Source organism: Lolium perenne, chromosome 4, assembly GCF_019359855.2.
Source record: "Lolium perenne isolate Kyuss_39 chromosome 4, Kyuss_2.0, whole genome shotgun sequence".
In the NCBI taxonomy this organism is placed as follows: Eukaryota; Viridiplantae; Streptophyta; class Magnoliopsida; order Poales; family Poaceae; genus Lolium; species Lolium perenne.
The window spans coordinates 332,119,711-332,137,059 of NC_067247.2; the positions used below are offsets into that span (position 1 = coordinate 332,119,711).

Genomic DNA, 17,349 nt, shown 5'->3' on the forward strand with positions numbered 1-17,349 from the left:
GGGTTCTATTCGTCGTTATCTTTTCAACAAAATTGGTTTCATGTCAATCGGGGTCTGGACACAAAATTTATCACAATTTTTGTATAACATGTTTTCCTGCTGGCCCGGTTTCTCGCCCGGCGTGACCGGCCGTCCCACCGGATGGCCCGATTCAAACCGGCCCCTGGACTGGTGCCAACCGGGCACTACCTAGTAAGTCTTCCAGTTTCGCCCGGTGCTGGTCCGACCTGTGGTCCGGTTTGGACCGGCCGGGTCCGGCCGGTGGCCCGGTCTGATCGGCCCCTGGACCGGACGACCCGGCCCCTGGCCCGGTTGACCGGCCCCCTCGACGGCTGACTCAGCCCAACTTTTCCCCAACGTTTATGTTTGCTCTTGGGCTATAAATAGCCCTTCTTCCACCTTGGGCTGGATAAGTTCTTCCACTCTCTCTCCTTCATTGTTGCCTTTGAAGAACTTGCCCTATCTCTTGATTCCCCCATGATGCTTGCTCATTCTTGAGGGATCTAAGAGAGGAGATCTAGATCTACAATCCCCACCAATCCATTTCTTCTCTAAGTGAAGGGAACCCTTTGGATCTAGATCTTGGAGTCATTTGTTGATTTCCTCCTTGTTCTTCCTCTCTAATCTCATCCTACCATTTGTTGCTTTGGTGGGATTTGAGTGTGAAGGATTTGAACACCTCTAGTGTTCTTGCTTTGCATCATTGCATAGTGTTGAGCTCTCCACCACGATTAGTTCAAGTGAGAGACCGTGAGCTTGTTACTCTTGGAGGGAGACCTCCTAGTTGGCTTGGCATTTGGTGCTCCGGTGATCTCTTCAAGGAAGATTGTGAAGAAGCCCGGGCTTCTCCTTCGTGGAGCTTGTGAAGTGGTTATGGAGCTTGCCATCTCCGGAGTGGAGGAAAAGCTAACCATAAGGAAAAGGCCATTATCCTTCGTGGGTGTGGCTCGGGGAATAGGGTGAGCCTTCGTGGCATTTGGGAATCCATCGTGGGACCTCCACTCCTCCAAACGTGACGTACCTTCTTGCAAAGGAAGGGAACATGGGAATACATCCTCGTCTCTGCGTGCCTCGGTCATTTCTATACCCGAGCTTACTTTCCTTGTGATAGCCATTGTGCTTGAAGTACATATATCTTGCTATCACTTGTGCTTCATATATCTTGTGCCTATCTTGCTTAGCTCTAGTTGTTATTGTTGCACTTAGTTGAGCCTAGCATATTTAGGAGATGTGCTTGTAAACTAAACGTTAGTTTAATTCCACATTCTTACAAGCCAATTCCGCAAGAGTTTTTAAACGCCTATTCACCCCCCTAGGTGATATCTCTTCCTTTCAACACTTCCGGACCAAAAAGATCTCGTGAACTCATCTTCGTATTCCATTTACATGAATACTAGATCAACACAACATTCTAACTTAGCGCACTAGATCATACCTCACCCTAGAACCGGATCAATCACTCACACCTGGATTAATACTAAAATATAGGTGAATTTATCGTTAAGGTCACAACCATGTCCAGTCTTACAAATACATAGGTAATGAGAGAGATGGGGTGTCGATGGAGATAGTGATGATGGCAGCACGCACGCCCTAGGGACAACACTCGGTTATTGGTGGTAGTGCTTCCTTATTTTCCTCTTCCTTGGACTCCTTGATGGTGGTGGTGTTGAAGAACTATCAATGAAGGTGGCACGGCTTTGCCGTGTGAAGATGTGGAATGAATTGGTGATGTCGGCTATAGTTTTCCACTCCTTATAAAGCCCCACGGAGGTTGTTTTGCATCTGGGATAACCCCAAACCAAATATGTCCTTAGGGCCTCCACAAATGTTGTTAGGTTTGACAAAACGGTCCCGACGGAGGTTCGTACGGTCATACGGCACGGCCATCACGACCGTACCTCCGGTCGTTAAGTATTCTGGAGTCCTTTAGTAATTTGAGCGCCATTTCTTTGTATGAATCCGATTGAGGTGTTCTTCGGCTCGGTGGATTCCTATGGACGAAGGCTACACCACCAAGGTCTTTTTTTTTACCTTGAACAACACCATGGTATTAGATATTTATTATCTTGTGATGGAAAATTACTCTGTTCCACCATTGAAATGGCTAAGTCCTCCATATTGTTTCCCTTTGGCTACTTTCCTCGTGCTTTGTCCATAAACATCAGAATACCTACACTTATCATGGACAAGGAAAATTGATAAAATCCTACTAAAACTACTAGTTGTGCAAATCTCTCATGAAAATGAATCTTAACTTGTAATCATACATTTTAGTACATGTTTAGAACTAGATAGAACGTTATGAGACAAAATAAGTATATGTTTATGTATTGAAAATCATTACACTTTTTGGACTCATGAGTGTGCGTGAGGCAATGGAGAGGGAAGAAAATTTTGATTTCCGTTTGTCGCAGATTTCGAAGGAGTGGAATATCCAACTTGTAGGGCCAGAATATCCGGCCTGATTCCCCCCTCCCCCCACACAAACACACACAGCAGGAAGTTTCCGTCCACCAGTTGATAAGGGCTAAGCCCAAGGGTGTGCCCGATCTTCACGGATTTGGGTGGGATTCGTGGGGTAGGTGGATGAACACGAAGAACACGGGTGGAAGGCGGGGTGGATCGAAGATACAAACGCAACACACACACACAACCGGTTGTTCTTCGTTGGCCCAATACACCAACCCAATGGAATTGCAAGAAAAAGACCCACAAGGAGTAGAATCTCTCACAAAAGATTGGCAATAGCAATTGATAGAGTTCCAAAGAGGAAAAGAGTGCAAATAGATAGAATTGCAAAAGCAAAAGATCCAAAACACTAGAATTCCTAGAATGGAAGAGATCAACTACCTAGAAGAGTAGATAACTTCGTAGATTGGTAGATCTAGAAGGGTTTCCCGCAGGAAGGAGCAAAGCTCATGTTTTCTCTTACATCAAGTCTAATCTCAGATCTGAGCCAACAAGGCTATTTATAGTTGGTGGGGCGAAGGGGTAAATTACATGCTGAATCTGCCAGTTTTAGTGCTGAAACGCGTACTGGCGGAAGTTCCGGCCTCAGGGGGCGAAAGTTCCGGTCGGGCGGAAGTTCCGGTCGTCCTGGGCGGAAGTTCCGGCTGGATTCCCTTTGGACAGCATCTTGGAAGTATCTGGGCGGAAGCTCCGGTCCTGGAGGCCGGAAGTTCCGGTCGGGGCGGAAGTTCTGGCCAACTTCTGGCCTAGTTCCGAAAACGTCCGATTCCCTTGCAGTAACATCCCGGGGCGTTTTGGCGCATTTTCGAAACTAGGGCGGAACTTGGGCGGAAGTTCCGGTGGCCGGAAGTTCCGGTCGTTCGGGGCGGAAGTTCCGACGGGATCCTTTTTCCTGGGCGCTGGAAGGCATCCGGGAGGCATCTGGCCGGAAGTTCCGGTCCTGGGGGCGGAAGTTCCGGCTGGGGCGCTGTAGCTTCATCTTCTTCATTTCCAGTTCCCTCTCCATTGGCTTGGTCTCCATGGCTTGTGTGATGACCGATGTACCTGATTGAACACAAGGTATTTGCATGAAGTAGAATGCCATCCAAAGAGGTATCAAATGCATACGTGGAAAGGAGCGAATTCACCTCTTGGTGTAAGGCTTGGGCTCGAGCTCGTGTCATTGGACCACGAGGAGGGCTTGTCGGTCTTGAGGAGGCGGTGTCCAAAGGCCACCCCGTATCACCAGTAGTGGGCCCGAACATTGGCCCCGGAAATACTTCCCCAGAAATGCTGAGTTTCCGTGTGTGTGTGGGGGGGAGGGGCCCCTCCCCCGCGGAACTTTCATCTTTCACTAACCTCGGATAATGCAGCCCCGCAGTTGTGCAATGGTAAGAAATCTGAGGGGGGCTATAAATAGGCACCCTTCTTCCCAAGGACGTAGCTCGTTTTTCCCTCTCCCTCTCTCTCTCCCCTCCATTGCTCCTGAGCTTGAAGTGTGTGGTTCTCCGTCCCTAGCCAACCTATCATTCCCATCTTTTGTCAAACTGTCCATCGAAGGAATTTGAATTCTCCTTGATTCCCTCAAGGAACTTGTAACCCTAGATTTCCTTTTGTGGGCATCTTTGTTTAGAGGCTATCATGAGACTTGCTTGGTGTTGTACAAGATTGTGATGGCATTCGAAGCCTTGAATTGAGTTGTGGAGTCATGCCCCAACTTTGTGTGAAGGTTTGGTATCCACCTCGATCGACACCACCTAGTGGAAATGAACTCACCTTTGTGGTGATTTCATCGGAGAAGAAGGTGGAGCCCTTGTGGGTGTTGGTAGGCCTTTGCGTCACCACACCTCTCCAACGTACGCGTCCTTCCATTTGGAAGTAACTATGGGAAATAAATCTTGTGTCAGGTGTCCCCCGACAGTCACCTCTTTCCTTTACTATTGTCTCTTTGTTGTAAATTATTTCTTTGTTATTGTTATTGTTTATTTAGGTTGCTCACCTTACTTGCTAATAATCTTCTGTTACATTAATGCCTAAAATTTGAAAAATATTAAAATTTTGTTAGCTCCTATTCACCACCCCTCTAGTAGCTCATATCGTACTTTCACGTATCATCTCCATATTGCAAATGGGCAATCCATCCATCAACCAAGTATGGAACAAGACCCTCCATGTGACCTTTATTTGTAGCCACCGTAATGATAACACCCAATGCATCTGCCACCGTGTTAAATAATGAAAGAGCAATTGGATCTCCTTGCCGTAACCCATTGTAGATTCTAAAATATTCTCCGAACTCCCCACTTATGTAGAAACAGACTTTGAGTGTCTCGGCCGCAAGGGCAATCTAGTCAATCCATCTGTTGCAAAAAACCCTTCTTCCTAAGAACATCTTTCAGGAAAGACCAACTAATCTTGTTGTAAGCCTTTTTAAAATCGATCTTACTATGCCCTTCGCATTAGTCCGTTTAAGCTCATGCAAAATTTGTGGATCACAACTACTCCCTCAACTATGTTGACCAGGAATAAACGGTGTTTGCAGTGGATGGATAACCTTATCTGCAACTATTGTCAAATGCCTCGTCATGATGAAGAGGCAAAGCGGCCACATGGGGAAGAAGCTAGGGTTAGCTGGGTGAGGACCACTTGGACGGTGACACACGAAAGAGGCATAGCGGACATGTAGGGAAGAAGCTGGGGTTAGCTGATGGGCGAGAACCATCTGGGCGACGACGTCGGAAGAGACAACACTGCCACGCGGGAAAGAAAATAGGACGATCCCGATAGGCTTCAAAATTCAAACAAAGATAGATCAGGCAAAAACATGTTACCTTTTGCGACTTGCAATTATGATAAGGAAGTGATTGTTATCAAGGGCCAGCTAATCGGCTAAGCCTTTGTATCAGCCCAAGCGGAAAAAAACGGCCCATTAATGAGCATGTCGGGCCACTTAACCAACGAAATGCTTTTTGTGGGTGTAATAATCCACCACTGCTTACTGTGTGGGCTTTTAAACATGGCTGTCATGCAACACCACAGCAGCCCACGGCGTCTTCCATGAGACGGTACGTGTCCATCCATCTTGAGCTCAGTAAAGCTCTCTTCTCATCAGTAGTTCAGTATCCAGGCATTCCTCTTCCATCTTTCAGGTGTTTCTCCGGAGCACTAGCTACGGTTCCGTGATCGCCTCAACCGGCCAGGTGAGCTTCAGTCTGATGAGTCTGTCCATAGTATTTTCTCTCCCTTCATATTCTTCTTTGTCAACTTCTCTTTTGCAGTTCGCCCGTCTCAGTCTAATGTATGTATGAATGCTTCGATCCCTTGTTCTTTTATGCCCTAGATATCACCCCATCTATCACGTTCCTTTTTCTCCATCTGATGACATTACACATCTTTGCTTGGATGCGGATGGAATTATTCTAGAGATGTGATTGTGGCAGTGGCCCATAAATACATACACGCACGATAGCGACAATATACTATTTGAGACACTAGCGTTTATTGAGTTACATGTGCCAACCCAGCCATTCACCTAAAAGCTTGAACTGGTATGGAAGTACCAGTGCCTTTTACGTGTTTACTCCCTCGTGCCTAAACGAGCAGATCGAACAACTTGGAAGCATTTTTTTCAAAAATTCATTTTGGCTCATAGAGTAAATGCACCCAGTGTCAAAAACAAATACTCCCTCAATTCACTAGTGTAAGATCTTTTAACTTCTTTTATAAATGCATGTATCTAAAGACATTTTAGTATGTATGTTCACTTATTTTAATGTGTCTAGTCCATTTTGAAATATCTAAAAGATCATACATTAATTAAGAGGGAGTATTAAACTATCAAAAAAAATTAAAAAAAATTAGGTGTACATCCAGACATTCTATGTTCGCACACAAAGTTTCGCTAAAAATGATATTTTTGTGGCTTCTGTAAAGACGATAATGTCCGGTGATAAAAAAAATATATTTTTTGTTCTTTTTACACATCCCACAGAAAATTTCTTCATGAAACTTTGTGTGCGAGTACAAAATATCCTGAAATACCTAGGATTTTTTAACATTTTAAAATGCATTTAAAATGTATTTTTAGAATTGGTGCATTTGAACAATTGGGCGTATTAGCCAAAACACCATGTTCACATTTTTTTCTGATTTTTGTAGATAGCTTGCCACGCGTACTATGTGGTGGAGTGATGCTACAGTGTTTCATGGAAGCTCTGAACCGGTGAGCGATCGAGATGATGTTCGCAAGAGGTAGAACTTTTACCATAGTCGTCGCGCAAGCTTCTACTCCAATGTTCGTAGGAGGTTGATCGAGAGCAGGCACCCAGCCAGCACCGACGGCTCATCCGCCCTGTGCCTGAGGTGATCACCGCATTTCACACGCAAGCGACCACTCGCGCGCACCGGCGCACTCTTCCTTCCGTGCGCGCATTCAGACAGAGAAAACAATATCACCAGATCAACTTATCAGCAAGGAAATTATTATTGGGGAGAGAGTGCGTCGCCATAGCCCGTCCTTGGTGACCTTGTTCTTTCTTGATCAAGAAATAAAAAATCAGAGGCGCATGCACCTCACTCACTGCTACACTGACCGACCCCTTCTAACCTAACTTTCCCACGGATTTGCGTCGTCCCTCTCCTCGGTGCAGCTCCTTTCCACAGACGTCTTCTTCTACTAGCAAAACAAGGTCGATGGAATGCGTAAACTAGGGGTGATGATCCGAAAGCGATCACAGGCGGGCGGGCCTAAATAAGTGGGCCAAGCTTACCATTGCTGGCTGCTGCTGCTAGTGACTTATATCCTCCATTTTTCTTCGAGCGAATTCTTTCCGGTAATATCCTCGATTTGTATACTGGCGAACACACACCGCACCAAACTTTTCACCTCTCCCGCTTGAGCTCTCGATTCAGCCGGCGAGCCGCCATCCAATGGCGCATTGACACGGCGGACGGCGCGCCGGTGCGCGCTGTTCTGGCCGGAGCGCCGGATCCGGCGACGCGCGCGGGGCATGTGCAGGCCACGCGGCGCGCGACTAAACAAGGATTCCTGGGGCTATGTTGCGAATCCGACCTGGACTCCAGAGCTAAAAAGGGGCCAACGGAGACGAAAATCCACCGGGCCCTCGAGCCGTCGCGCGACCGCAAGTTCGTACGCCTCTCCTAGCCACGCGTGCTTCGTGCCGCCGCTCGATCGCGGCGCCTCCTATTTATAGAGGGCACGAGCCTGGCAGAGTGAAGCAGCAGCAGCAGCAGCAGCGAGCTAGCTCAGCAGCAGAGAGTCCACCAGCGAGCGAGCAAAGAGCAGCAGAGCTGATCAAGCTCCGGCCATTTTGCTAATCTCAGGCCAGAGGTACGCATGCGTATGCTTTGATCTACCTTCCGTTTCCAGTCGTGTTCTTCTTCTAGCTAGCTACTAGACCGTGTTAGGGTTCTTGGATTTGCGAGATAGGGGCCATGAGATGAAGCTCCATGGATCGTAAGACCCAAGCTAATGCCTTTGAGCCACGACTTCGAGCATATAGTACGATGGAGAGCGATGGGCCTCGATGACGGCACGGCACGATGCGGTGGCCGTGATGCGTAATACTCAGTGTGCCGACGTTTTAACTAGAGTAGGTGAGTGTTTGTAAGTAACCAGGTGCGAGTGTTTTCCTAACCACGAACTGCTCCGGCCGTCGTGTCTCTGTCCCGCAAACTGTACGTGATCGATCCATCGGTGAAGTACATAAGAAGCTAGAGAGGTTAATTAATCGAGCGGCTGCAGGCATCCGCGGTGGATTACTTGCAAACCTAGTACTGCGCAGAGGTAGAACGCTTCCACCGTTCTAGGTACTCTGCATCAATCTAATACTTGTCCAAACAATATGTATATATATGCATGCAGTTCAGAAAACCAAACCATGCTTAGATTCATCGGTCCCATCTCCCATGGGTATATACGTATACCAGAAGATTATACTTGCTGACCATTCTTCGTGCGCTTGTGCACCTTTTGTTTTTCTTTTCGTATATCGGGTGGTGGTTTTCTAAAGGTTGCTGGCGCCAGTCCAAAGTTCACCTTATTGCTGTTATAGAGGAAAGGACGACCAGGGTAACTACACGTCATTAGCTAGGTTCACACACCGCTGCTCCTTTTTCTTCCTTCATTTCAGCCAAGCACTCAAAGCTGGCAAGCACGATCAATCAAAGATGGCAGTAGTCTCCTAAAGCTGCTTATCTAATGCCTAATGACCATGACGCAGCTCGCATTTCAATCTGCTTTTGTTGGATATATATAAGCAGACTGGGATATATCCATTTTTGCCCGCTAGTGATAGTACTTTCTCTGTGGTCTGTTCTGACGTATCTGTGTGGCAAGTCATCCTTCTAATTAGTTGTACCATTTCTACGGAAACGACACCCATGAATTTAGCAGAAAATATAGTAGTAATAATTTTTCGATCAGAAACTTCAAGGATAGCATTATTGAAGACTTTATTTGGAATCAACCGGCCTGATAGGTTTTGTCGAGCATTAGCGTCACATCGCTTATGCATGCTTCCCCAAGATTGTCCTTGTCTTTCAAGTCAATTATCACGTCTGTCCATTTATAGCTTTTCCGAATCTGTCCTAGGCAAGATATTATTGGGAAAGCTTTTTTAGCGAGATTAAGATGCAAAGCATTTGAATTGTCTGGACTCTGGAGAGCATAAATTATCAGTCACAACTCTGGAATATGTCCAAAGCATATGGGAATAGGGGATATATACGTCACAAGTTTGATAAGACATAATTTTTTCCATGAAAAAATAACTAGAATACATCATTATTTATTTTCTGCCTGTTATACCATGCAGTAAGTTATATGCATTGCCTTGTTAAGTTGGCATCATGTTCCGGTTCAACGAAAAATAGTTAATCTGGGAATGTTCTGACATTATTTTCCTATTCATTCAGTTTAATTGTTTATGGTCTTAATTTAGCACACCCTTGACATAGCACATTTCTCTCTCAATGTCCTCCGCGTCAGAAACAACTACTCCCTCCATACCGCATTAATGGGCAAATATGCACTTCGAGAAACAAGTTTGACTACTAATTTGGTCAACAAAATATAAAATATATATCACAAAAATTATATTATTGAAAACACTTTTTGAATACGAATCCAATGGTCTAATTTTTGTGGGATATATCTCATATTTTGTTGACCAAATTTATAGTCAAACTTATTTATCGAAGTGCGTAATTTCCCATTAATCCGGTATGGAGGGAGTATCTGTGGTAACAAAGTGTGATGACATCATACAAGTACGTGTTCTAACCTAAACCTGCTTTTACCACTTTGTTGAGTCGTTTTTGTTTTGAGTTTATACCGACAAAGATTAGATAGCTCCACTCCGATACGTGATACACAAAGTATGGTCAAAAGTAGCAAGGTACCTCGCTAGCCAATCACATTCAGAAAGACTAGCCCACCACCTTTTGTATGATTGGAATTATTATGCGTATGTGGTTAGTCCAAAATGCTAGTGGCACATCCGGCGACATAATCCCAGCACTAACTAGCAGGAGAGCTACTAGTGCACAATACATAATTTATGTTGGATGTTTTGTGGCTTAAAACAAGTCTTCTCACAGAAGATGATAATGAGCTACGTTCCATATCTAGTTGGCACTGAGTATGTTTAATACTAGGTGTGTATATTGAAAATGGATTTAGCCAAATTATTTTCGTGTGAAAGAAAGGGGCCACTCAAGACTGTGACTTTTGTTGTGCCCTCCACTTCATCCAGGGCTCAGGTAACAGGGCAGTGTTGTCAATAAATATTTTGATCAAACTTAGGAAAAAAAAATCTGTTTGGAAACTTTGGGGGCAGTAAATGGCTGGTGGTTTTGTTGTTGCTCTGGTTGTACCGGGACCGGCGCCCCCGGCCTTTCATTTAATTTTCCCACAAACTGGTAACAAAAACCTAATTGATATTAAGAAACCCAACTAAGTTTGTTGTAGACTGAGATTACTATTTAGTGTCCTCTCTAATAATTATTTTTAGAATTAATATAAAGATATTGTGATAGTTAAAATTCATAGTAAAATGGCTGATAACGGGAGGGCATCTTGTACAACTATAAAATAGTGATCTATTTTACAGAAGACAGCCTTCTTCCCGCCTTCTTCTTTTTTGTTTTTCTCTCTCTCTTTCTACTGAACAAAAAACTTACAAGGTACATGCGACGAGGAATGATGTTAACATCGCTGTTGATGCCCTAGTGGAGCAATTCATGTGCAAAATTTTGGCATAGTAGAAGTATTGTTGCATGGTAGTTTACTACAGCATGTGGAGTTTATTATTCTGACGGGACAAAGAATTATTTTTCTTCCCATTGCTGATGTAGAAATTGTGCCCAAACGGTATGAGCTCTACAAACGGTACTCCCTCCTGCCCATATTATATATGTTGCGCACAATTTCGCGTGCAAGTTAAACTTTGCAAACTATGATAAAAATAATAATACCAAGATCTACTATACCAAATGCATATAATATGAAAATATATTTCATGACAAATTTGACTTTGACCAAATTTTATATGCAACCTATTTTGGGCAGAAGGGGGTATAGTTCACTCCATTGAATGCATATTCATATTCATCTACACTTTACCCAATACTAGATGGGGGAAACTGGCTACAAAAACATGATGACAATTAGGTGATGCCCAAATCGGATGGAAGAGGATAGGTGATATATCCTGGCATCTCTCCCATCGAAAAGAGTGAAGAGAGAGCTATCATATGAGTAGTGGGGACACCAAGATGATTGCTCCTTTCATGCATGTTTCCCACCTTGAAGAAGAGAAAGACCATGAATAGAGAGAAAAAGGCAGACCAGATGGAACGGGATGGCCAATGAACACACTGAAACACCATACCCTAGCTCATCACACACTCATAACCGTCCTACATATGGATTTTCGACTTTTCCCATGCCCCCCTTGTCCCGTTTATCTGAATCTCTATCCGGTTGCACTTGCATCTCCATCTCACCAGATTCACGCGGCCGGCCCGTCGAAACAAATCTTCATATGCATGCAACGCGGCAGAATCCTTTTTTTCCTTTCACAATTGGCAAAAATAATATGGAATTGCTAAAATGTCACCTAGCTCAAAATTAACTTAGTGGTCAGTCATGTTCTACACTACCCGGATTTGCAGGTTGGATAGCAATTAAGATTTTTTTTCAATTGTTAGTGGCATTGATCATCTAACTGAGAACTAAGTTAATTCTTATTCAACTGAAAAAATTCATCACACCCAAGAAGAAAATATGAAGAATTTCCTCTTTCTCGACAAAAAATTAAACATTCATACATTGCAATAGATGAAACGGTTGTGTAAATCTATTGATGCAGAAGCTAGGGCTTCTCTCCTCATTTTGAAAAAAAAAAAACCTTGCGTCAAAGGTACCTTTACCCGTTTCCCGTACAGGAAGAGATCAGGGGTTTTGGATGACAAGGAAGGCCAGAAGAGCTGATGGAGAGGATCGATATGGGGCGGAGCCCATGCCGCCTACGCCGGCCATGACCTCCGGCGAGGCCCGGCGGCCGTACCGTACGTACCATCGCTCAGCAGAGGACCAAGCCAAACCGCCGGCCATGGCCGTAGCCATCCCAACGGTACGTGGTTTGCGCATGGTAGTTGCCGGGACGGCACTGACGGCCGGACGGCGGCACCGATGCCATGTCACTTGCGCGTTCCATCACGCAACGTAACGGCAGCAATCAATACTGGCCGGAACTCCGGCCCGGCGCGCGGCGTTCCGCACACGTACGCATGCCAACCGAAACCGTCGCCGGCCGGCCAGTCTCTCGCTGGGAACGTTCCCGGTCGACGGCCGGCCGCGCAGCCGCGCGCGTTCCGCTCCATGCGCGTCGTCGGCCCGTGGCACGCACGGGGCCTCAGAACCCCTGCTGGCTATTGCCCCGTTCGCGCGGCGGACCACGGCGGCACGCGCGAGCACCGGACTAGGATGCCGTAACTTGCCATTTCTGACGACTTGGGCTCGTGCTCGCGCCTCACCGCCACCGGCCGTAACGCCTGCCTGCTGTCGCGTTGCGTCCCACTGGCTGCTTTCTGTTTTGGCCTTCGCCTCCACTTAACACACACGTACACGAACGGAACGGCCTTAGGTGAAGATGATGATCTCTTTGTCGAGACTCGAGAGAGATACTCCTGTAGTATAAGCTAAGGACCTAGGATCCGGTACAAATCATATAGTAGATTGATTGACGCAAATTGCTGCATTTGCCTTTCCATGTGACAGCTGCTGACGCCCTGATAAGCGAGCACGCCACTCCAGAAGGTCCCTATAAGTAGGGGTGCGCTGCTCTTCTCGTGATCGCGTCTCTCCTCCTCTCAGTCCAAAGTCGTGACCACCGGGACCGGGAGCCAGCGATCAGGCAAGCATCGATCGTCTGTGTATGGAGGAGGGCGCCGCGAGCATGACCGGGGAGAAGCGGGTGGCCATCGACGTCCCTACCAACGGGCTCGGCGCGGGGGAGGAGAAGGCGGCGGAGGACCTGCCGCCGGCGCCGCCAGCGCCACCAGCATTGTCCGGCTGGCCAAGGAGTACGGGACTCTACCTCTTCGTCATGAACATCAGGTTCGTCCCATGCTGGGTTGATCGATTATCTTGCGCCCATGTACGTTGTCTGTTCTCCTAACAATTCGACCTTGTCGCAGGAGCGTCTTCAAGCTCGACGAGCTCGGGTCGGAGGTGCTGCGCATTGCGGTGCCGGCGTCGCTGGCCTTGGCCGCCGATCCGCTCGCTTCCTTGGTCGACACAGCATTCATCGGCCGTCTAGGTAACTAATCGCAATACTCCTGTCATTCTGTATACCACATACTATGATCTAATATCTAATTCTGCACAAAAAGGAATAGAATAATACTACGAAATACTATCTGTCGCTATGGCCACACCGTACTCACTCTGTTGTTCCACCAGTGCTCGCGTCTTGCTTACTTTGCACGGGATAGACCGCCTCGAATTCCATTTCATCGGCAGTCCTAATTTTAGGTAGACATACAAGCGAATTTCCAAATATGTCAGCCTTTGCTGTTTTCTGTCACGGGATAGCCCCTGCTGCATTTCCTTGTTGCTAGTTTGGCAAAGTAACCGACTCCACTCTGCAGTATCACTTTCCCTCGATTTGGACGTATAACCAGCTCATTGGGCGCCAAAAAACTTGCAGGAAATGCGCTCCAGGGTTCTACATCTTTACTGTGTTTTTTTTCGTACTACTAGCTAGTGATAATGCCCACCATCACTTTCTGTTTCTGCTAATTTTATTTTGCTGATAAGAGCAGACTTGCGTGTTTCTGGCCCTTTTTCCCCCTCCTCAAACAAGCATGTCTCCATTTAGCTTTTACTGATACAATATTCTTCCCCTCCGTTCCATATATACTTTGATTCAGTTACATAGGTATCTTTAACATAGCTGAAATAACTGTATTCTCTCAATTGTGTATGGCCTTTTGTCCTCACTCCGGTTTTCATTTGTTGTTTTGCGCATCACAAAAGCTACTTTTCCAAAATCTTTCTGTGCATGCCACTTGCAACTTCTCGTTACACAAATGGTTAGCCAGGTACATGCTGAGTTCATACTCTTCAATAAACGTCCATCCGTATCCTTTTTGTTGAATTGCATCACAGTAGCCCAGTCTTCTCCATTTTTTTTAAAAAAACGGGAGGCAGAAGCTCTGCCCCATTCATTCATTAAGAAGAAGTTATGGTTTGTTACAAAGCCGAGTCATGCTCGGTAACAAAAGAATTACTCTCGCGGCATTATTGAACCCAAGTGGTTAGCACCCGCCATGCGCAAAGAGGCGCCTCACTCTTAATTTTAGAAACACAAAATAATATGTTTGCCTTCTCCATTTTGAGCATGTTTGCCTTTCACACACACACAAAAATTATGATCCTTCCCACAGATACTCATTTAGTTCTGCACTTTTAGTATGGTCCAGCAAGTTGCAAAATAAGTGTTGAAAGAACCTACCTAGCCTTTCGGACACCCTACAATCACTACCCGGAGCTGGCTCGTGTTACTTTGTGCAATGTAAGAGATCAGTTTGGTGCTGATCTGAGATTTAATGCCACAATTGATCTGTCCTCAGGTTCGGTGGAGATAGCTGCTGTTGGTGTTTCGATTGCCATATTTAACCAAGTCTCCAAAGTCTGTATCTACCCCCTAGTTAGTGTAACGACATCATTCGTTGCTGAAGAAGATGCCATCATTAGTAAATACCTAGAAGAAAACAGCAGCAAAGACCTGGAGAAAGCTTCTGCTGTGCATTCAGAAACATGCAACGTTCCTGCATCTGGTACCAAATTCTTGCAAAAATACCTGCTTTCACATATCTTGATAGTAAACTAATTTAACCCCAGGACTGAAGAAGTCTGCATGTCAACTTTCTTTCCAGGTCATGGCACGCCAGAGTGTGCTAATTCTTGTATCCCCACAGAGTGTACTGATCTCTCAAATCAAGTGTGCAAGAGGAAGTACATACCTTCTGTGACATCAGCACTAATAGTTGGTTCATTTCTTGGGCTAGTTCAGGCTGTGTTCCTGATCTTTTCAGCAAAAGTTGTATTGGGCATCATGGGTGTGAAACATGTAGGTGCCGGTACCTTCTTTATCTTTTCAATCTTAAATTACTTATGATGCTTGCTCATTCTTCTTTCCATATTGTTTAAAATTAATAAATATTTTTCATTTATAGGATTCACCGATGCTAGAACCTGCGGTTCGTTACCTAACGATCAGATCACTTGGTGCTCCCGCTGTTCTCCTGTCTTTGGCAATGCAGGGCGTTTTCCGGGGTTTCAAAGACACAAAGACACCATTATATGCTACCGGTAAATACATCTTTTGATGATGACATTCTTTCAGTTGGCTTATGTATTTTCATTTCAATCAAGAAAAACATTTGAAGAGATGAATCCCTCAAGTTACTGACATTTCCTTGAAAAACATTCCAGTGGTTGGCGACGCAACAAATATCATCCTAGACCCAATTTTGATGTTTGTTTGTCATATGGGTGTCACTGGTGCAGCTGTTGCTCATGTCATTTCCCAGTAGGTTTCACCACTACCAGTACCTTTCGCAGCTTATGTTTTCCGGTGACCAGTATGTCCTGACTTTTCTCCTTATATCCATTTTGTTTGCAGGTACCTGATAACCATGATCTTGGTATGTCGGCTCGTCCAGCAAGTTGATGTTATCCCACCGAGCCTTAAATCCCTGAAGTTTGGGCGGTTTCTTGGATGTGGTAAGATACCGTTGGAATCCTGAAACTAGATAACATCTCTCACTGGTCCCTGGAAGGTTCTGAAAGTTGCCTCTATTTTCTTCAGGATTCCTGCTGCTTGCGAGGGTCGTAGCCGTGACATTCTGCGTCACCCTGGCATCGTCGCTGGCTGCTAGAGATGGGCCGACAATCATGGCGGCCTTCCAGATCTGCTGCCAGCTCTGGCTTGCGACATCACTTCTAGCCGACGGATTGGCCGTCGCTGGACAGGTCTGTCAGATTGCCATGCATTAGTTCACGGAGAAGTTTTTAGTATGACAAGTGTGCTTAACTGGGTGTTGTGAATAAACTCTTGCAGGCAGTGCTTGCAAGCGCGTTTGCCAAGAGCGATAACAAGAAGGTGGTTGTTGCGACCTCTCGCGTGCTACAGGTTTGTCACAGTTGATTCTTGCCACTCGTTCCTTTTCTCGAGAACATTGCATATCGTTTCACCAAGAATTAGAGACTAATGGTAATCTCCTCACCTTGCAGCTGAGCATTGTTCTGGGGATATGTCTCACGGTGGTCCTTGGTATTTTCATGAAGTTTGGCGCCGGCGTGTTCACCAAGGACGCCGCCGTGATCGGCGTCATCCACAAGGGCATCCCGGTAAGAACCTCGGCTGTTCAAATGTAGATAATGTTTTCCGGGATTTTAGACACTGAAAAGAGCTATGTTTCGGTGTGGTCAGTTCGTTGCCGGCACGCAGACAATAAACGCCCTGGCGTTCGTGTTCGATGGCATCAACTTTGGAGCTTCAGACTACACATACTCTGCCTACTCCATGGTACAGCAAATTCCCTCACTCCTAAGATTATAAGCTGCTGCATCAATTTTGGCTCTGAAACTTCTCCCAAGACTGAAGCAATCTATGTACACCTTCAGGTTGGGGTGGCGTCCATATCCATACCGTGCCTGGTGTACCTTTCTGCCCACAACGGATTCATCGGCATATGGGTCGCATTGACGATCTATATGAGCCTGAGGACCATAGCTAGCACCTGGAGGTATGAATCATACTACACTCCACCTTATCCTCCTCATCAAGGCCTCCTTGTCTTCAGTAGAATCTTTTGAATCCTGAAGAAATTGAACTGCTCTGTGAAATTCTTGCAAACTTTATGTGTTCCACGAAATGTTCTGTAATCTTCGATTAGGAATCATCAAGGTTTGTGGCTTGTATCTGCAGGATGGGGGCAGCCAGGGGGCCATGGGCGTTCCTTCGGAAGTGATGAATCGGCTGGCAAGATCGATGGCGATTAGTCTACAGTACATAGCTGGTAGATAGCCAATGCATGCTCGGCTCATGTAATTCAAATAATTATTATAGTATAGTACATGTTTTTGTTGGTGTTTTAAGCTTCAGGTACTGGAGTTAGATGGGGCTTATTGCTTCACGGTTGTCTGACTTTTGTGGGGGTAGAGAGGGTACTTCGAGCTTGTGAGATTCATGCTGCTGTTCTGCGCTGGAGAAGGGAATATAAGTGGACCAGTGGTTCTGTAGTATCATCCAGTGATACATTGGTCTATTTCTACTCTGTACTTTTTGCCCGCCCTTCTATACC

General features: G+C 45.7%; 1 protein-coding gene across 1 annotated transcript; it reads left to right on the forward strand.

The window, feature by feature from the left end:
• The first annotated feature begins 12,756 nt into the window (after positions 1-12,756).
• Positions 12,757-17,290, forward strand: LOC127296478 (protein DETOXIFICATION 42). The gene is made up of 13 exons (XM_051326558.2): positions 12,757-13,093; positions 13,174-13,295; positions 14,611-14,817; positions 14,917-15,110; positions 15,217-15,352; positions 15,476-15,572; positions 15,666-15,766; positions 15,852-16,015; positions 16,104-16,175; positions 16,277-16,393; positions 16,476-16,571; positions 16,670-16,791; positions 16,974-17,290. Exons 1-13 carry the CDS (start codon positions 12,912-12,914, stop codon positions 17,014-17,016), a joined length of 1,653 nt encoding a protein of 550 aa, XP_051182518.1. The 5' UTR covers positions 12,757-12,911; the 3' UTR covers positions 17,017-17,290.
• The last annotated feature ends 59 nt before the right edge of the window (positions 17,291-17,349 follow it).

Excerpts from the sequence above, each read along its gene's own strand:
- LOC127296478 (XM_051326558.2), top strand. The coding sequence starts at position 12,912 with ATGGAGGAGGGCGCCGCGAGCATGACCGGGGAGAAGCGGGTGGCCATC. Across the intron at positions 14,818-14,916 it reads ATGCAACGTTCCTGCATCTG|GTCATGGCACGCCAGAGTGT; the intron begins GTACCAAATTCT and ends CTTTCTTTCCAG. Across the intron at positions 15,573-15,665 it reads GTTGCTCATGTCATTTCCCA|GTACCTGATAACCATGATCT; the intron begins GTAGGTTTCACC and ends TTTTGTTTGCAG.